Here is an 18,423-nt window from a genome sequence, read left to right as displayed (position 1 = left end):
AGGGATCAACAAGAAAGCAAGCGTAGCAATAGACTTTTGGAAACACAATCTATTCAAAATGATAGTTCTGAAAATTTTATACTGAATTCTCAGGAGATCACTGAGAAGGTTTTTTTTGTTGTTGTTGTTCTCAGAATCATAGAACAAACAAAAATGCTGACTGTGATGAGCTTATAAGAGACAACCAGATGCCTATGAATGCTGTTGAAGGGAGACTTTATATGGTGGTGACTTTATAGAAGTTTACTTCACTAGCAGATACGAGAAATGCTCTCAAATTTTTTCATGTATGGTATTGTTCAATTTTCACAAGTCTGTGTATTTCTAATTCATATCTCAGAAGTTGTAATTTATTAAAAAGCATTAATTCATTGCAGCAAATAAATATGAATCTACGTTTGTAAAAATCCTGTTTCTTCCCTTTGTCTATGCACCACAAACACCAAATCAGAGCATGACTCTGTAAACCTGGCTTAAAGCTTACGTTTGTATATGTTTGATTTTGCTGAAAGTGGCTGCTGAAAGGTGTATCTTTGATTTTTGTTATATGCAGATGCTAAGAAATGCTTTAGCACTTGTTTTATGATGCTACGTATTATGTTGGACCACGTGGAGATTCAGAGAACATTCTAAAGCTCTCTGCTTCACTGAAAGACAAATTTAGTCTTGAGATAGAATCTGGGACTTTGAACTTGATTTCTACACCATTTGTGAAATCTCAGTATGGACAGTGACTTAATTATATTTGTTAATTCTGGATCTTATATTATTTCTTGAAGTATGTTTAAAATTATTTCTGAAACATACTTGCTTGGAACCTCAATCAGAAGTAACCTGAAATGTTTTGCTCTTATGAACTTCTTTAACTGTCTGTAATCTGAAAAAATATTTTGGGAAACACCTGAGGAACAAAACTGAAACAAAATATTAGCTATTTGTCTTAGACATAGAGCTCCCAAAATACACCCCAGGAGACTCGACTCCTATTGCCTAAATGTTCCAGTGCAGTTTAGAGTAAACAACCAGCTGCATGTACACAGGAGTTTTTATGATGGAAGTGGTCTACTATGAATGGGTTTTAGAGGTTTATGTTCTTTCTCAGTTTCCACAGCATAGTCTGTATAGCTTTTCAGGGTGGATGTGAATGATACACAATATCCTTGTTTCCTAGAAATGGAATAAGTCAAATGTAATCATATCCCACCCACACTTTTAATGCAATGAAGGAGCTTAAGTTCCTCCCCCCACCCAAAAACAATACTGTACCTGTTAGCATGACATCTACCAGAACATTTTCAGAAGTTGGATTTTTGAAGGATATGATGACGGAAGAACCCTGGAAAATGCACGCACTTATGCTAGTTGGTTCCATCAACTGAGGAGGAAGACCAGTCCCCAACAGGTAAAATATCCATTCTATAAGCTGTGGATGAAAACTGTGTCATTATTTATTATTTCACCAGTCAGACCTACAAATTTTAAGGGAAATTGCCTATTTCTTTCTTCTAGTGTTCTATGTCTCTTTGCTCTTGTGAGTGAAGTGCTGTTTAATGCTTTCATTCTTTCTTATTCCCTCAAGCTATTATGTACTCTAAATATCGCTATCTGGGAATCAATAGTTCCACTGTTCAAGGCTTTTCGTATGGGAGTTTGGGAGATGTTCACATCCCCTTTTTGTATGTAACTTTCATGCTACTCAGAGCTCCCAGTGTAGTGAATGCAAACATGTGGGTGATTGCAAGAAGGTAACTCAAAGCATGTATATTAGAATCTGAAAAGAGATTAAGTGATAAGTCCTCTTGAGAAGACACAAAATGAAGGCAAATAATTAATTGATGGGGCAGCAATACAATCATCAAAGAGCTACAATTGTTACTCCAAAGGTAAGAAGGAACATTAACAACTATACTGAGAAGAATCAAGAGGATTGGAAAGAACTGGTGGATATAGAATATCACCACAGAGCATTAAAAAAATATGTAATAATAAACATATAGAGAAAATTAAACTGAGGTGTTAATTTTCATCAAATTTTCAGCATGGCAGTAAAGAGCTGCCTGCCCCAGATTTGCTCTTTCAAGATTATAAAGATTGACATTAGTAATGCCACTCATTATGGAACCTTTAAAAGTGAATGGCAAATGTAGAGATACTACCATTATTTTAAGGTAAATGTTTAATTTGTAGATTCCTGATGCTGTCTTTATAGAACTATATAGACTAAAATCTAACTACAAACTGCCCAAAGTGATCCTTCGATCAGTTTTGTTCACTATCATTTAAAAAGTTATGCACCACAAGGAGAACAGAGCACTATAAATAAAATCAAGACACTATTTTTGTTATCTTCAATATTGCATTTACTTCTACATAGCCTGTCTGAAAAAATAAGGAAGATCTATAAGAGACAGAATGTAAAACCTAACAACAAAACTGGAAATACTGTAAAAGGTAGCTAATTCATTGAGACTTTTCAGTATAAACAGCGATAAATAAAATGAGATATCATGTATTCAGAAAATAGCGTTGGACAGCAAAATTGCATGTCATAGAATCTCAGGAAGGAATCTAGGAAGGTCATCAAATCCAACCATCAACCTGAACTATCAAGTCCCATAACTAACCTATGTCCCTGAGCGCCACGTCCACAAGTCTCTTAAATACCTGTAGGGATGGGGACTTCACCACTTTCCTGGGCAGCCCACTCCAATACTTAACCACCCCCTCCATGAATAAATTATTTCTAACGTCCAATTTAAACCTCTCCTGGTGCAACTTGAGACTGATTTGTCAGATTCTGTCACTTGTCGCCTGAGAAAAGAGGCCAACACCCTTCTCTCTGCAACTTCCTCTCAGGTAGTTGTAGAAAGTTATGAGGTCTCCCCCTCAGCCTCCTATTCTCCTAACTAAACAACCCCAGTTCCCTCAGTCATTCCTCTAAGTCTTGTTCTCTAATCCCTTCGCCAGCCTCATTGCTCTTCTCTGTACATGCTTGAGCAACTCAATATCCTTCTTGTAGTGAGGAGCCCCAAACTGAACACAATATTCATGGTGCAGTCTCACTAGTGCACTAGACTAGTGCACTAAGCTTCTCTTTAATACTACTTACTACTATTAAATTCTCTACACTACACCTGGTGCTAGGGATGCATTAAGAGAATAGAATAAAAGAAATACATTAGAACTCTAAGCACGGGTTATGTTAAGGCTGATATTTCTGTTCTGCTGTCCCAACAAAGTTAATTTCAGATTTCACAAAGTACAGCACAATGATTAGAGCAAAACTCAAATTCATTTTGTGAAGAGCTCTTCATGCAGCTTCAACAGAGCAGTTTCTCTCAGTTCAGCAAAGAGCACAGTCAGAAACTGTAAGTGCTGTCATTAACTGATTTTTGATTAGTCAGCTATTTAGCTATCAGATGGCTTAAGTATCCATTCAGATATATTTAATCAGAGAAATCAAGAGAAAGAGATGGATATTGGGGTATTTTGTAGGTAAAAAGTTGTTTGAGACATCCATCACTGACAAGAAACATTCTTTAAGTCTTCATTAGTAATGTCAGTCGTACCTTTGCAAATATTCACTGTCAGTTATCAGTATAACAATTAGCAAGCAAAAATAGTCTGGGATGAATTTAGTAGGACTGTAGCAGTAAAAATGAATGTAAATGTACAAAATTCAAAAGACTCAAGCATAAAAAGAGCACTCAAAATTACAAAGGTTATACCAATATATTGAAAAAGTAAAATGGGTTTGGATGAAACAACTAGAAGGATGAAATACTGACTGAACTTCACTGCAGATAAAAAAAATGAGATTTGCCATTACTTGAAAGGATATGCACAGAATGACAAGATTCAGGTGATAGGGCTCAATTTGTACCTGAAAGGTTTAAATGAATTATTTGAATGTTTCATTGATTCTGTATTTGGTGAAGAATTATTATTTTTTAATATAGAGATAAGACTTCTGTGTACCATTATGATTCAGGCAAGACAATGGCATTCCATCCTCTTGAACTGTTGTGGGGCATACACTATTCACATGGCAATTGCTGGCATCTTGTTTTTATACTTATTAAGTATTTAAGAGGAGTTATCCTGAAAATAAATGCTGTGCTAACACTACCTACGAATAATCTGTCTTTCAGAAATACTATAACGTAAAAGAAATTGCTACATCAATTCCTTCACTATTTCTTTTCCTCACATGAAAGAACATTTGCGTTTGCAGTGTTACTTAAAACACTACTGAAAACTTCTGGTAGCCCTCAATTGAAATAATTCATGGGTCAGTAATCTATTAAGGTATCTGAGCATCCAACAAGAATAAAGAAATGATTCACTCAACCAGAGCTTGTGTGAAGAAATATTGACATTTACATCATATTATCAGTTTTCCTTTTGTTTCCAGATGCAATTTTCAGTCAACTAGTAGGTCATGTTGATGACTTTATTCTTCGTTTAGGCATTCTTCATTAAAAATTGGGAAAATTCAAAGACAAATAAAATAACAATAATAAAAAAAAGTCAACTATTCTAAAATCTCAAAGTAAAAAGCATTTTTAACTAAACTGAAGAAGCAACTTTTTCAAGTATACAACCTTTCAAAGTTCAGATCAGACTGAAACAATTCAAAATTTTGGAAAAACATCAAGAAATTAAATTTCAGAGGAGACAATGCTAGGAAATGCTAGTGTTATGGCATTAAAAACAGCAGAACTGTCTGGTTACCAAGAAAACTAAAGGTATTCATTACTTATTCTAGCTCCTAGTCCATTACCTCAAAATTTAAAATAGTAAATAGAACATCTTTACATTTGCTCTTTAATTATGTATCCAGCAATTAAATTTCAACTTGACCTTAATCTTGAAACCCTTACATGCCTATTAAAAACATTATCCAATCTGAATTCCATGTGTTGTGGGCAGCAAATATAGTACCATACCTGTGAACATTTGAAGGTTATTGATGCCTTGTGATTTCCTCTTCCAAGGGTAGATGGACAGAATTGCACGGGTACTTCAGTGGTGGAATGAGGAGCAACAATCAGCTGTAAAAATGCAAGAAAGAAGCAAAGGAAAGAGAGGGGGGAAAAATGATTTTTTTTTGAGTCAGTTTCTGTTTTGTGCTCTATATCAACAGTGTTGATGTTTATGTGATTAATGTGTTCCATATGATACATTCTCTACTCTCAACATCCATTGGCTGCTAAGGCAGCAAGTGTACTGCAGTAAACAATCTTAGTAGAAGTTACTGCACGTTTGTCTTTTTCCTAGAAACTGCAGAGCTGGTGTCACTGATTGCTCCAAGGACATGGGCAGCAGCTCTTACAAATACCAGTTGAAGATGGCTTTGGTGTCTGAGCATACTGATGATGCTAAAAGGTTATCACTCTGACCTCCAAAAACAAACTGCCTTATAGGTCAAATACATGGCAAGTTTAATAAACTAGTGCTTTGCCTCTCTTCCTCTTACCTTTATCTAAACTAACATTGTAAATGATGTTCCTAGCTTTCTCTTCTTCTGAAGTACACTACTTGAGTCCCAATTACACATGGAAAAGCAAAGTAGCTGACTACAGTGGGGTCATAGATATTTTGATGAACTAGATAAGCAGTGAAAGAATAGACTTGTGAATAATTTCTATGTTGACGAATTCACAACTTCCGTGCTTATTTTTTGTAACAACAACAACAAAAAAAAAAAAAACTGCTGGGCTTTTAATATCATATATATGTTTAAATGTTTATGTGTAAGATGATATAAAAGATGAGTGATTGGAATTACGGACACTGGCTGTATTTTATAAAATGAGTATAACTAACAATTAATAAAGGTCAAATTGTTATTTTTCTCTTTGGAGGGACATGTTTTTAAATAATTTATCTGTTTTAAAATAACTAATTATAATGGATTTTTAGTTTGAATACATTAAATATTTTGGAGAGCAACGGTAGGAGAAGGGGTAATGTATATATACGTATATATTTTTACCATAATTTTACAGTTTCCACTGCATGAAAATGAGCATTTCTGAAACTGTAAGTTCACGCGTCTCACAGAGAGTATGATGCTCACTACTTTGAGCCCTATCCCACTCCACTGTCACAGCACCTGCACTTCCCATACAGGGAGCTCAGCCTCACCCACAATTCATAAAAACTCATACATCCTGTAGGTGGGTGATAACTTGAAAATGCCTTTGCCACCAATTTCTACCATCCTCTCCCTGTCACCTTTGCAAGTCTTCTGTATTACCCAAAATAACAGTCTGGAAAGGAAAGACACCTCCTACAAACCATCCCCATTCCCATCTGCCCCGCCAAGGGAAGCGATGGGGGCCCAGGGTTCATTTAGCTGCTCATCATCTGAAAGGATCCTGAACAGCTCATTTTGCAGTCAGTTCCTGTGCCTGCTCAATATCCAAAGACCTTTTTGCCTCACCCAACCAGCCATACTTATCAAATGCAAAATTATAAAAGGAGAAAGAACACTAATGAGTAACCCCTCCCAAATACTTTTGAAGAAAATTAAAAAACAAGGTAATTACAGGTTGTCACAGTATAACAATACATGATTAAATTAAAACTGTAATTTTTAAATAGTAATTTCACTAAGAGATGTATATTATTTGGAATAATAAATCTATAAAGATGAAAACAGACTGGAATTCCATTTTCAATAAGCATTACTTGACATATTATCATTATACAGAAAATGCACTGCCAAAATGAATCCAAATAATCAATACATTGGAGTTATGATCATCCAGCAGACTACCTGCTTTGAAAGCAGAAAAGAACTTTATTTCTTATGTTATAGATGTTTCAAAAAATTGTTTTATATTACACAGCATAATGTCTTACTGTATCAAGAAAGCAACTTGATTTCAAATGAACAGATGGGTAAAAAAAAAAAAGAACTTTCTACTAAAAAATACAGAAATACAGGGTAAATGGATTTAAAATCTAGAATTGAGAAATAACGTTAACAACATTTAGTGTTAACATGTTTCAAGAAGGCCATACTTTGAAACATTCATCCAATCAAATATGCTGAAGTTATCCCATCCCCTGCCTTTCATTTTGTTTACACAAACAAGTGTCTGCTAAGATACTCCTGTGAAAGGGAACTCTTCATAAGATCTCAGATACAACTATTCAAATACAGAAACTGAATTGGAAAAACTGAGCAACTACGCATGCAATATTCCTGTTATAAATCCAGTAAAGGAGGGGAATTTTCCTTAAATATAGAAGTTAATTCTCTACTCGACAAAACAATGCTCCCAGTCACTAACAAACTAATAAGGCTTGCACGTAGAAACTTTGAGACTGCACTCTTCTCTGCCAGCCCTCCTTTATCAAGCAACTTTTCCTCAATAAAAATTGTGTTTCTTAGCTGATCAGCATGAAAGGCAGTATTCTCGAGAGCTTTATGCAAAGGGTTTAGGTTAGTCATATTAGCAGAATAGCAAGCCAAAGACTTACAGTGAAAGCATGTTTGATTTTGGCAATGTAGATATTCACAGTTGTAAGAGTTCTTTATACATTTAAGTTACATCAGAAATATGTGTGCATAAATATAATATACGTACATATAAAATTGATTTGCACGTATTTATAAATATACAGAGAGAAGTAAGTTGAGGAATACAGCATTAGTGATAACTGAGAATATTCATCTGTTAAATGATGCACATGAATCCTTCTCCTCTAGACAGAGAAGATAGATGCAGTTAGAAAAGAAACCCCAAAACCAACAACTCAATGGCAGTTTCTCTAGAAACTCAAAATGGCCAATAATTAGAAACAAGGTAAGAACTTTTCTGCAAACTTCTGGGAGTTCACTCACTAAACTATACAGAGTATAGATGACAGGAAGGGGAAAAAAAGTATATATATATATGTATTTTAGACAATCAGGATGCTATAATGCATGTAAAGCTTTTTAAGCTTTAATTGCAAAGCTACTAAAAAGATACTTTTTTTTTTTTTTTCCAGATTAATCAGTTTACAAAGAAGTTAATGGAGCTGCCTCTAATTTACGTTCAGCTGACGAGAGACCAAAAGCTTTCAAATTTCATTTAGACCTCATTAAGCACCCAGAAGTTCAGGAATATTTGAGAATAATTCAACTGGACCTCAGGAAAGCCTATTATTAATGAAGTCAGCACTTGAAATTGAATCAGATTTATAGAAATAATCCCTTGTGGTATTTCAGTAATGCATTCTGTTTCAGGCTGAAACTAAAAAGGCAGAGACACACGTGGAAGTGTGATAAATATGGTATTCAAATTTGTTTAAATGCTAAATATGAGTCAAAATACGGTTAACATTTTAGACAACTCTAGGAAAGATAAAATTTTCTCATATACTTCTTTTGAATTTGGTTCATCTAATATAGCTTAGGGGCTGATGATGTCATTTTGAAATATTTCCTGACTGATAGCCCAGTCTACATCATAGATGACATAACAATAAATATGGAGAATTATATGAAACACTAAAAGTACTGATTTAGAATATGCAGAATTCAAAAATTACTCTACTCATTCTCTTCACAAATTACCTGTTGGACAATCCCATCTTTCATCTATTTTTCTAACAATTTGCTCTTTATGGCTGTGTTTCAGCTGAGGATCCCTGAAATTAGCTTAGCCTCAGAATTTTTCTGTTGACAATTAAGCATATTTGCTTTAAAGAAAGATGGGAACTTGAATAATTAAGATAGGAAACTTTTTCCACATATCACAAAGAAGTTGAAACAGGACCAAAAGTAAAAAGATCCACATGATAGATCCACAAAAGATACCATGATCTATTTATGCATTTATATAAATAACTGAAACACAGGTTACAGTTCATAAGAAAAAGCAATAATCTTTGGGAAGTTTGATGCAGTGCTGTATGGAGGGACTAAACCTAGGATGCAACATATTCAGGGAGGAAGGAGGTATTTAAAGCCCACCCTCTGCCTTTGTCATCAAAACTGTGAAAGAAATCATAATAGCTCTCCAAATATAGATATGCAATGGAATAAAACAAGGTAAAAAAGACAGATACGCAGAATAAATATTAGGTAGCTGCTTAGAGCTAGTTGTCGAAAGCTATTCTTTAACTGGAAGAACCGTAATTCACAAACAACATTTCAGAATTCAATGCATAAACTATATTTATGACTGAAAAAAGTCCTAAGTATGACTTTCATAAATATGAAAATTATATTTATTATGAAAGAAATAAAGAAAATTACTGTACTTAGTGTTGAATGTGCCTTTTCTTAAACAATGTAATGTAGTTGTTGATGATACGTAAATCTCTGATAATAAATTAAGAAAGCTGAATGTGGAAGACATCATTTTTTAATTTCCTGAACAAGGTCACATGCAATCTGAAAGAATCAAAAGTCACTATAATTAAATCTAATCCACTTCTGTGCAAATGACCTAAACGTGACATGTATAATACTCCTACTTGATTAATACAGTTCTCATCCATTATGCTTCTGAGCTCTGACTTCAAATGCCAATTGATGAAATGATTAGTAATATCACTTGACAAGTTTAACGTAATGTATGAAGATGTGTTAATATGCATGACGTAAAAGATGGAGTAAAATAAACACTTCACGTTTTATACATTTAATTTAATGTAATACCATGTAATACTATCTATGCAAAATATAGGGCAATTCAACATATGATCACCTTTAGCTGTAATCTATAAAGCCCCTTTTAAGAAAATTTGGTCTAGTTGTACTACTATATTTGAGGCTGAAAGCCAAAAATACACATATTACAACTTTATAGCATTACTCTATTTCTCCCATACAATCCATTAGCTTCTCAGCTTTATTTCAGGACCTTATTACAATAATCCTCTGTGATTTCTGTGATCCTTATGCTAGTTTGCACAAATAAACCAGCTCTTGTATATGCCCTCCCTGTATCATCTTCCTTAAAGATAGAATGCTTACATCTAGAAAAGGTGTAATTGCATTTCTTTCTCTTCCAAAGCAGGTTCCTTTATTTTCCTTTTTCACATAGGTTCTATATGCATACTCAATAAGAGGTTCCCCATATTCCCTTTCATAAGGGTTTCCACTCATCTGTCCTCCCTTTTCTCATCTCCCCATCATAAAAAGGACATACATTTAATATAATTAATTTTTAATAACATTCAAAGAGTTCTTTGAAGGACCTTTATGTTTCCTCTGGAAACACAACCAGTAAAATTACTGGTAACTACTAACCTGTAATCAATGGTCAATAATAAATTTTCAAGCTTTAGGATCCTGACCACCTAGAATTCTAGCCAGTCTCAATGAAAATATGAAAATTCAGTCCATCTATAAAACTCTTAGTTATTCCTTGAAGGGACAAAGATGTTAGGCAACAATAGGGAAGAGATTTTGTAATGGAGGAGGAAAATGTACATAATAGTTATAGGCTGAAGATTTTCTCAGTAGAAAACAGTCTTAGGGTAAACGTGAGTTTAGAGAATAAAATGATTCCAGATATTTGCTTGAAGCTTCCTTGGGGTTAAACTGATCAAATCCTTATTCAGAGATCCTGCAAGATGTCTATAACTACCACAACTATGAGATATTCTTATATGTCTTATTTTACATTAGCATTTTACCTGCTTACCTAAATATTTATCCTGTTGATTATCCTGTTGATTCTTAAAAACTTGGAAAGCTTATAATACAGTTGATTTGTTTACAGTATCTCCTTCAAATACCTCCTTGCTTATTATTTTCAAATGACACTGCAGTATTCCTCAAAACCATTCTACAAAGCATTCCAGGAAAAAAAGAATCTATACAACAACTTGAATGTTTTAAGTTTAATTGTCTTCGTCCTTAAGCTATAAAATCTCTAGAATACATATCTATATCACCTCTAACCCTTGAGATTATGATGTGTATCCTAAATCTAAGGTATGATAAACAATTCAATATACTGTGAAGAAAAAATTTTCTTGTATTACTTTTGTGAAAGCACAAAAATCTTTTCAGATATTTTTTCTAGTCTACTTACAGGATGTTTTGGATCAGTCTCAGTTGAAAAATTGCTAGGATTGCTGTTAGCAATTTCTAATTCCAAAGTTTCATGTGTAGGATTAACGAGAGGTATGTGTAGACGAACCCATCTGCAAAAAATACATGTATACAATGACTATTACTGATTACATATATTCTTCCACTGAATTCTATTATAAATCACTCTTTCTCTTTTTTTGAAAAATAAGTACCTTTAAAAATAAAAATTATTACTAATAGTATTTTACCGCTACTATGGACACATATTTAATATAATTAGTTATTAATACCAGCAAAAACTAGTAGCGATAACTATCTGTTATCTGTGCCTCACTCAACTTCAGTTTCCAGGAAGTTAGTTTAAGTTAGTTGGTTAAAGGGGCTGTCCAGCTCCCTCAATGGTCATCTGGGAGAAAAACATTTTCAGGGACACTGGTCACAATCTAATATAAGTCACTAAGATGTGGAATCACTTTTCACTGACTACAGAAGAAACCTAGATTTAACACCTTAAACTTGATGTCTAACTTTTAGGCAGAAAGATGCTGAAATGAATCCCACTGCCTCCACTACCACAGCTTTGCATTTATTCTGAGGCTCAAATTTGCACATTTATTTACAACTTTTCTTTCTTACTTAATTTCTGTAGATCTAACTTTGGAATAAAACATTTTACTCAAATGAATAATTCACAGTTCCAAGGCTAACAGAAAAAAAAAGAAAAAAAAAGGTTCCAAAAAAATAAATCATTGTATGTCTTACTAATATATAGTGTATACACAGACTCATAGTCTGCTTCATAAAAATGCTTTGGACAGAAATTAAAGGTAATGAAATTATGATTCCTATAACTCCTTTTTATGTCAGCAATGGCTCACAGGAGAAGCGTGTAATTAAGTGGTACTGTCAATAGCTTTTGATTTACTGCCACTAGGCAATCATCATTCTTGGTCATATTTTAACCTTGGGATATCAAAACAAACTTACTGTTCCACAATAGCTACTTAAATGGAGGTGCTACCTGCTTCCCTTCTCTTTCTTCTGCATGAACTTAAAATCCATCTCATTTCATATAACTGTTGCATTGTCATTTCAGCATAATGATAAATCAGTTACATATAGAATCAAAAAATCATAGAATGGCTCGGGTTGGAAGGAACCTTCAAGATCATACAGTTCGAACCCCCCTGCCATGGACAGGGATGACATCCACCAGATCAGGTTGCCCAGGGCCTCATCCAATCTGGTCTTGAACACCTCCAGGAATGGGCATCCACAGCTTCTCTGGGCAACCCGTTTCAGTGCCTCACCACCTTCTGAGTGAAGAATTTCTTCCATATATGTAATCTAAATCTACCCTCTTTTAGTTTAAAACCTTGTCCTGTCACTGCACTCCCTGGCGAAGCGTCCCTCCCCAGCTTTCCTGTAGGCCCCCTTTAGGTACTGGAAGGCTGCAATATGGTCTCCTTGGAGCCTCTCTTCTCCAGGCTGAACAACCCCAATTCTCTCAGCCTGTCTTCACAGGAGAGGTGCTCCAGCCCTTTGATCATTTTTGTGGCCCTCCTCTGGACTCACTCCAACAGGTCCATGCCCTTCTTTTGCTGGGGGCCCCAGAGCTGAATGCAGTACCCTACATGGGATCTCATGATACCTGAGTGGAAGGGTCTTCCCTCAACCTTCTGTCAATGCTTCTTTTGATGCAGCCCAGGATATGGCTGGCTTTCTGGGCTGCAAGCACACGTTGCCAGCTCATGTTGAGCTTCTCATCAAACAACACCCCCAGATCCTTCTTCTTAGGGCTGCTCTTGATCCTTTTTCCACCCAGTCTATATTTGTGCTTAGGATTGCTCCAGCTCATGCAGGACCTTGCGCTTGGCTGGGCTGTAGTTCCCTGGGTCTTCCTTTTTTTCCTTTTTAGAAATGGGGGTTATGTTTGTCCTCTTCCAGTCAGTGGGAACTTCACTGGACTGCCACGACTTCTCAGATATGATGGGCAGTGTCTTAGCAACTTCACCCGTTCCCTCAGGACCTGCAGATGCATCTCATCAGGTCCCATGGACTTCAGGTTCCTTAGATGGTCTAGAACCTGAACTTCTACACTGGGTGGTTCTTCATTCTCATAGTTTCTGCCTTTGTTTTCTGGGACTTGAGCTATGTGGCTAGAGCTCTTGCCAGTGAATTTACACATGTAGAATATGTATTTTATGAGGTTTGTATGTTTGAGTTTTGTGGCTGTCCCAAAATAAATATTGCAGTATGCTTATTTTGTTAATGTTATGCTTTAAATCAGCTGGCATTCTATCTTAAAGGCATTCCTTTATTTTCTAATTCATAGAATTAGAAATCATAGTATCATTAGGGTTGGAAAAGACTTCCAAGATCATCTGGTCCAACCATCACCCTACTACCAATTAAAGAATAAACAAACACAAGATATTTTCAATAGGATACAAAGTCATATGATTCCCAAAGTTTCCTTTATTTGCCTTTAAAAAAAGATATATGACCATAAATCACATTCTGGTTATAACACCAAGGAACACAGAAAAGAGATTGGAGGTGAAAACAGTAAATAAGAAAAGTGTGAAAAATGAGATACATATATTGTTTTTGCAGCAATTTATCTACCTAATGGACATTCTCTCTAGTCAAAGCTGTGACAGGTCAACTGCCAGACTGCTCCACATATTTATCCTCTGGAATAAATAAATCAGTTAATCATAGCCAAATTAGTAAGGGAAGAAATATAAAAGCAACATTCAAAAGAGAAGGCATTTCAGTCAAGCTTTATAAATGTAACTTCAGGCCCTAAAACTTGTTGTGTGCTGGTGGTCTCCTTCCAATATATGCAGTAATGCATTGCTGCCTGTGATGCTCTTGACAACTTTAAGATATGAGTCCTCAGCAGGTAAGTGGCAGGTTTGTTTTTGTCTAACACTATCAATATATTAGAGAGACCGCAACAGTAGAGTCTACAAAAATACCAGGAAAATGTCACACAAAAACTTCAGATTCACTTGTTATTTCCCATCTTTTTTTCCCATTTAATTACCAACTCTAGCCTTTACTATTTTTTTGTCTGGTCTACTTTATAAATAATACTTCATTTGCCAAAAGGAAAGCCATCTTGGAATATCTGAAACTTCAGTAAGCAGCTATTTGACTGATAGAGGGTCTTCAACTGATAAAAACTGATTAAGAACCTCTGCCACCCCACATGGTGACTATGGTGGTTATGCTGAGAAAAAGTTGTTGCATAATACAGTAAAGTCACGATCACTGTGAATATCATTCAACTGACTGTCATCTTCAATGACTACTCTTTGGAGCCCATAACAGGATGAATTAATGAAGATGGAGAATATCAAGCAGAAGTTTTCCCTGCTTAAAGGCATATGCTAAAGAACATGCTAAATCTAACGTGACAGAAACTAAAAGCAGATCTGAATGTAATAAATCCAGAATGTTAGGGTATCTGAAGAAAAGCTAAAAGATAAACTGCTAGATTTTTTCCTTTCTTCTTCAAGAATTGTTTAGAAATTGATACTAAGGGTCACAGATCTTTGCTCCTAATCCAGTTCCAAGTGATGTTTGAAGGACACTTATTCTTAAATTTTTCAGATTAATAGCAAAAAGAATACAGTGAGCACATAATGAAAAAATATATATATTATTAGGAGGATATTTACATATGATAACGCTTCTTCAGTATTCAGGCAAAAGGTAGTAGAATCAAAGTTAAGTCTCTTAAAGAAGAAGAAATCTCCATGAACTAGTAGGATTTCAGGCATTTTATGACATTTACAGTCCACAATCCATGTCTCTAGGAACATGGCAAGGAAGTACGCCCATCCAAAATAAAACAAATGGGTACCTTTATTAAGCAGACAATATATAAAGATCTAGTTTCTTTTGAACCAAGTCCACTTCCAAACTTGACTTCCACATGAATTACTTTTATATATTCAACATATATTAATGCAGCCAATTTACTTGGATAATCTCATCAGCTCTCAATTTACTATTTATTATCTTTTCAGTTGGTAAAGCAAATCACAGTAATTTGACTGTAACATCAATGCCATCATCCGATATTTTGCTTTTTGGGAAAAGACAATATGCAGATGACACAACAGAAAGAAATTTCTGAAAAAAAAAGGAAAAAAAAAAGAAAAAAAAAGGAAAAAAAAAAGGATATCATTGAAGAATTAACTCAACCAAAACCCTGAAAAATTATGAAACCAAGAATGTGTCAGATGATGGAAACAGAAAAAGAAAAAGGTTGCCAGTTTTTTTTATTGTTTTATGATATGCATGTAAAAGCATATGTGAAAAGATAACTGTTAATGTGATTTTATACATTACTGCTATTGCTGCTGTTTTTAATAATTAAACCAACAAGAACTTTTTTGCTTTTCCACTGCTATCTGTCCAGGGCAAATGTAGATTAGTTAATTTACATAGGATTTACAACGTCTACTTGTAAACTGAAAAGAAATATCCTTTGAAACAATAAAGCATGAAATTCAGATGAATTTTAGATGACTTTTTTGACATGCAAGTGCTTTAGTTAATGAAGTCTACACACTCCAACATATATTCTGTTTGCAGTAGGAAAGGATGACTTGCCATTCCTGGCCATACCACATGTTCATAGTTAGTGCATGCTAAAGAAAATTATGAAAGGCAGAGAGAATGAGAAGGTTATAAATTAATTTTAATTCCTAACAGTTTCAGCCTACATAGTAAAGAATAATCATGTTTTTTACTCAAAAAAAAACAAAAAAAAAAACAAAAAAAACAGAATTTTAAAGAAAAATATGGAGATGGACAGCCTTACTGATTTTCTGATAAAAACATAATAAAAAAGGCATTGCCAGCTAATTCTGGTCTTTGTATCACATATGAACAATAAAATAACTGAAAGCTGAAATTTCTATACTTATCATCTTCATTCAAAACAATAATAATTAAAAAAAAGACTTAAAATCCCTGAAATACAGAAAGTTATTAAAATATATGACATGCAGTCATTTTCTGATTTCATTCATCTTATATATTCACTCACAAAAATGTAATCAGGTAAAAATTCATGTTGTACTCTCTCAGAACATTTTAGCTCCATCTGTAATGTACACTAATTATAGATTCAGTCAAGATAAGATATACAGAAGTAAGAACGTAACATTCAGGAGATCAGTGTGTCCACAGAACTTACTGCTAAGCAGAGATAATAGGTGGAAGAGCACTACTGAAATTCTGGCATTCTTGAAAGTCATATCCCAAAAGTTTTGATGTTTGTCTTGAAAGCCAGCACTGAAAATGATGTTATCAAACTGAAAGATGAAATGTTGTTTAAGAAAAACATGAATTGGGTTTATTTCTGTGTGTGCTTTAAGGAGTAGACCATTTTCTTAACATTTGCAGTGTTCCAACTGTGCCCATCCCCTGGATCCGCAGGACAGAAATTGTGTTAATTTGCCTTTTCTCTAGTGTTTAAAAGAAATTGAGAACTGGTATACAAGCATTTGTAAAGGAGGACTGTTGGGTACACTCCTTTTTCAGAAAGAGGAAAGAAAATTAAACAAACATACAGAACTCTGTATTTATGGATATTTATGATTACATTCTGCACTATTTTCTAAGTGATTTCTACATAGAGAATTCACAAGAAGTCTAAATATAGGCTGTAATTCCATTTCAATTGTTCTGCAAGGAGAATTTCACCTATTTACATGTATACCTCATCACTCTTTACAGCTACCTGAATGGAGGTTATAGTGAGGTGGGTGTCATTCTCTTTTCTCAGGTGACAACTGATAGGATGGTAGGAAATGGCCTCAGGTTGCATCAGGGGAGGTTTAGATTAGATTTCAGGAAGAATTTTTTCACAAAGAGGTTAACTATGGTTATGCATTGGAACAGGCTGCCCAGGGAAGTGGTGGAGTTGCCATCCCTGAAGGCATTTAACAGACATGTGGATGTGGTGCTTAGGGACTTGGTTTAGTTGGTAGTGTTACATGATGGTAGAACTTGACGATCTTAAGGGTCTTATCCAACCTAAATGCTTCTATGATTCTACATAAGAAAATTATCTGCAAACTAGTACAGTACATATACAGCACTATTCTGGCTTTTTTGATATACTCTTCAATATATTTCCCATGATACATTCAAACTGGTGACCACGTTAAGCACAATGAACTACATACTTACTTTCCAAGCTCACATTCTATTTCAGGCAGACTAGTTGGCAATGGTTTCTCTACAGTCAGCTTCAGTGCATACCAAAACTCTCCAACCATGTCTGACAGGAATATGACACTAAAAACAGATACATAAACTTGATATGACACAGGTATTGTATAGACAATAGAAAATGCAGAGACAAAAATCCAGGAAAATTCAACAAGTTCAAAACAATGAGTTCTTTAATTAGCTAACAGCTTTCCCATCACACTTCTCACTGGTATCTCAATTCAGCTACCAAGAACCAATACTATTCACAATTACTAATACAACAAAATGTCTTCATTTTTCATACCTTTATAGCATGAAAGGTATTTTTATTTTTCAAAAGCACAGCTCAAAAACATTTCAACTGTTAACTTACAAAAGTAAGCTTTAATTTCATTTTAATGTGTTTTCTTTCTAGCCATTTTGTACTTAAAAAGACAAAGAAATAGAAATAATATTCAACTATTTTAAGAAGGAAAACCTTTTAAAATCTAGTGATTAAAAATGAGAAATAGATATAGACACATTTATAAAAGCATGAAAAAGAGATATGTTTCAGAGGAATATTCAGTATACTGTTTTGATATACAATCAGATGTCATGATATACATCAAATGCTGTTTGCTGCTTGGTGAGGTATATACAGCACTATGTTTCTGTGACAGACGTTTTAACACATTCCATTCCTACTACAGACTTGTTTTACTATTTCTTGTATTATTTTATTTTATTTTACATTTTATTTTATTTTATTTTATTGTTGTTTTTCAGTAGCAATCATAAGAATGTTAAACGAAAGGATAGTAAGCATATTAAAACCTATATGAAATACACCGTGAAAATCCATGACACATTAAGGACCAGCTCTTGTTGTAAATGAGAGAGAACGTTGTCTATTCCATGACTCTATGTTTCCAGACTATCCTCTGCACCAACAGACCCTTTAAAGTGAGCATAAACTAGCTTTGGAAAGAACCATCCAGTTGTAACAGGACAGCTGTCACAAACACATTTGCAAAACTCTTCCCTGCTGTTACCATAGCAAGGAAAACAGAGCATGGCTACAGAAAAAAAATAAAAATAGTGTGGCTGTGTGTCGAAGTACCTTTGTCCAGCTGTAATTGTATCCCTTCGGA

The 18,423-nt window shown here is 34.5% G+C and overlaps 1 protein-coding gene across 2 annotated transcripts in view; it reads right to left on the bottom strand.

The window, feature by feature from the left end:
* The window catches only part of LOC121057126 (cilia- and flagella-associated protein 47-like), a 302,279-nt gene that overhangs the window by 74,248 nt on the left and 209,608 nt on the right, over positions 1–18,423 (bottom strand). For both annotated transcript variants that reach the window (XM_040530883.1, XM_040530892.1), the window contains 4 exons: positions 17,267–17,374; positions 11,049–11,160; positions 4,950–5,054; positions 1,267–1,423 (listed from right to left, as the gene is read on the bottom strand). In XM_040530883.1, coding sequence (XP_040386817.1) covers positions 1,267–1,423; positions 4,950–5,054; positions 11,049–11,160; positions 17,267–17,374 — 482 coding nt within the window. The remainder of the gene's footprint in view (positions 1–1,266; positions 1,424–4,949; positions 5,055–11,048; positions 11,161–17,266; positions 17,375–18,423) is intronic.

Source organism: Cygnus olor, chromosome 1 (genome assembly GCF_009769625.2).
Source record: "Cygnus olor isolate bCygOlo1 chromosome 1, bCygOlo1.pri.v2, whole genome shotgun sequence".
Classification (NCBI taxonomy): Eukaryota; Metazoa; Chordata; class Aves; order Anseriformes; family Anatidae; genus Cygnus; species Cygnus olor.
The sequence above is the reverse complement of the archived record's forward strand: the minus strand, read 5'-3'. Positions and strand labels throughout refer to the sequence as shown.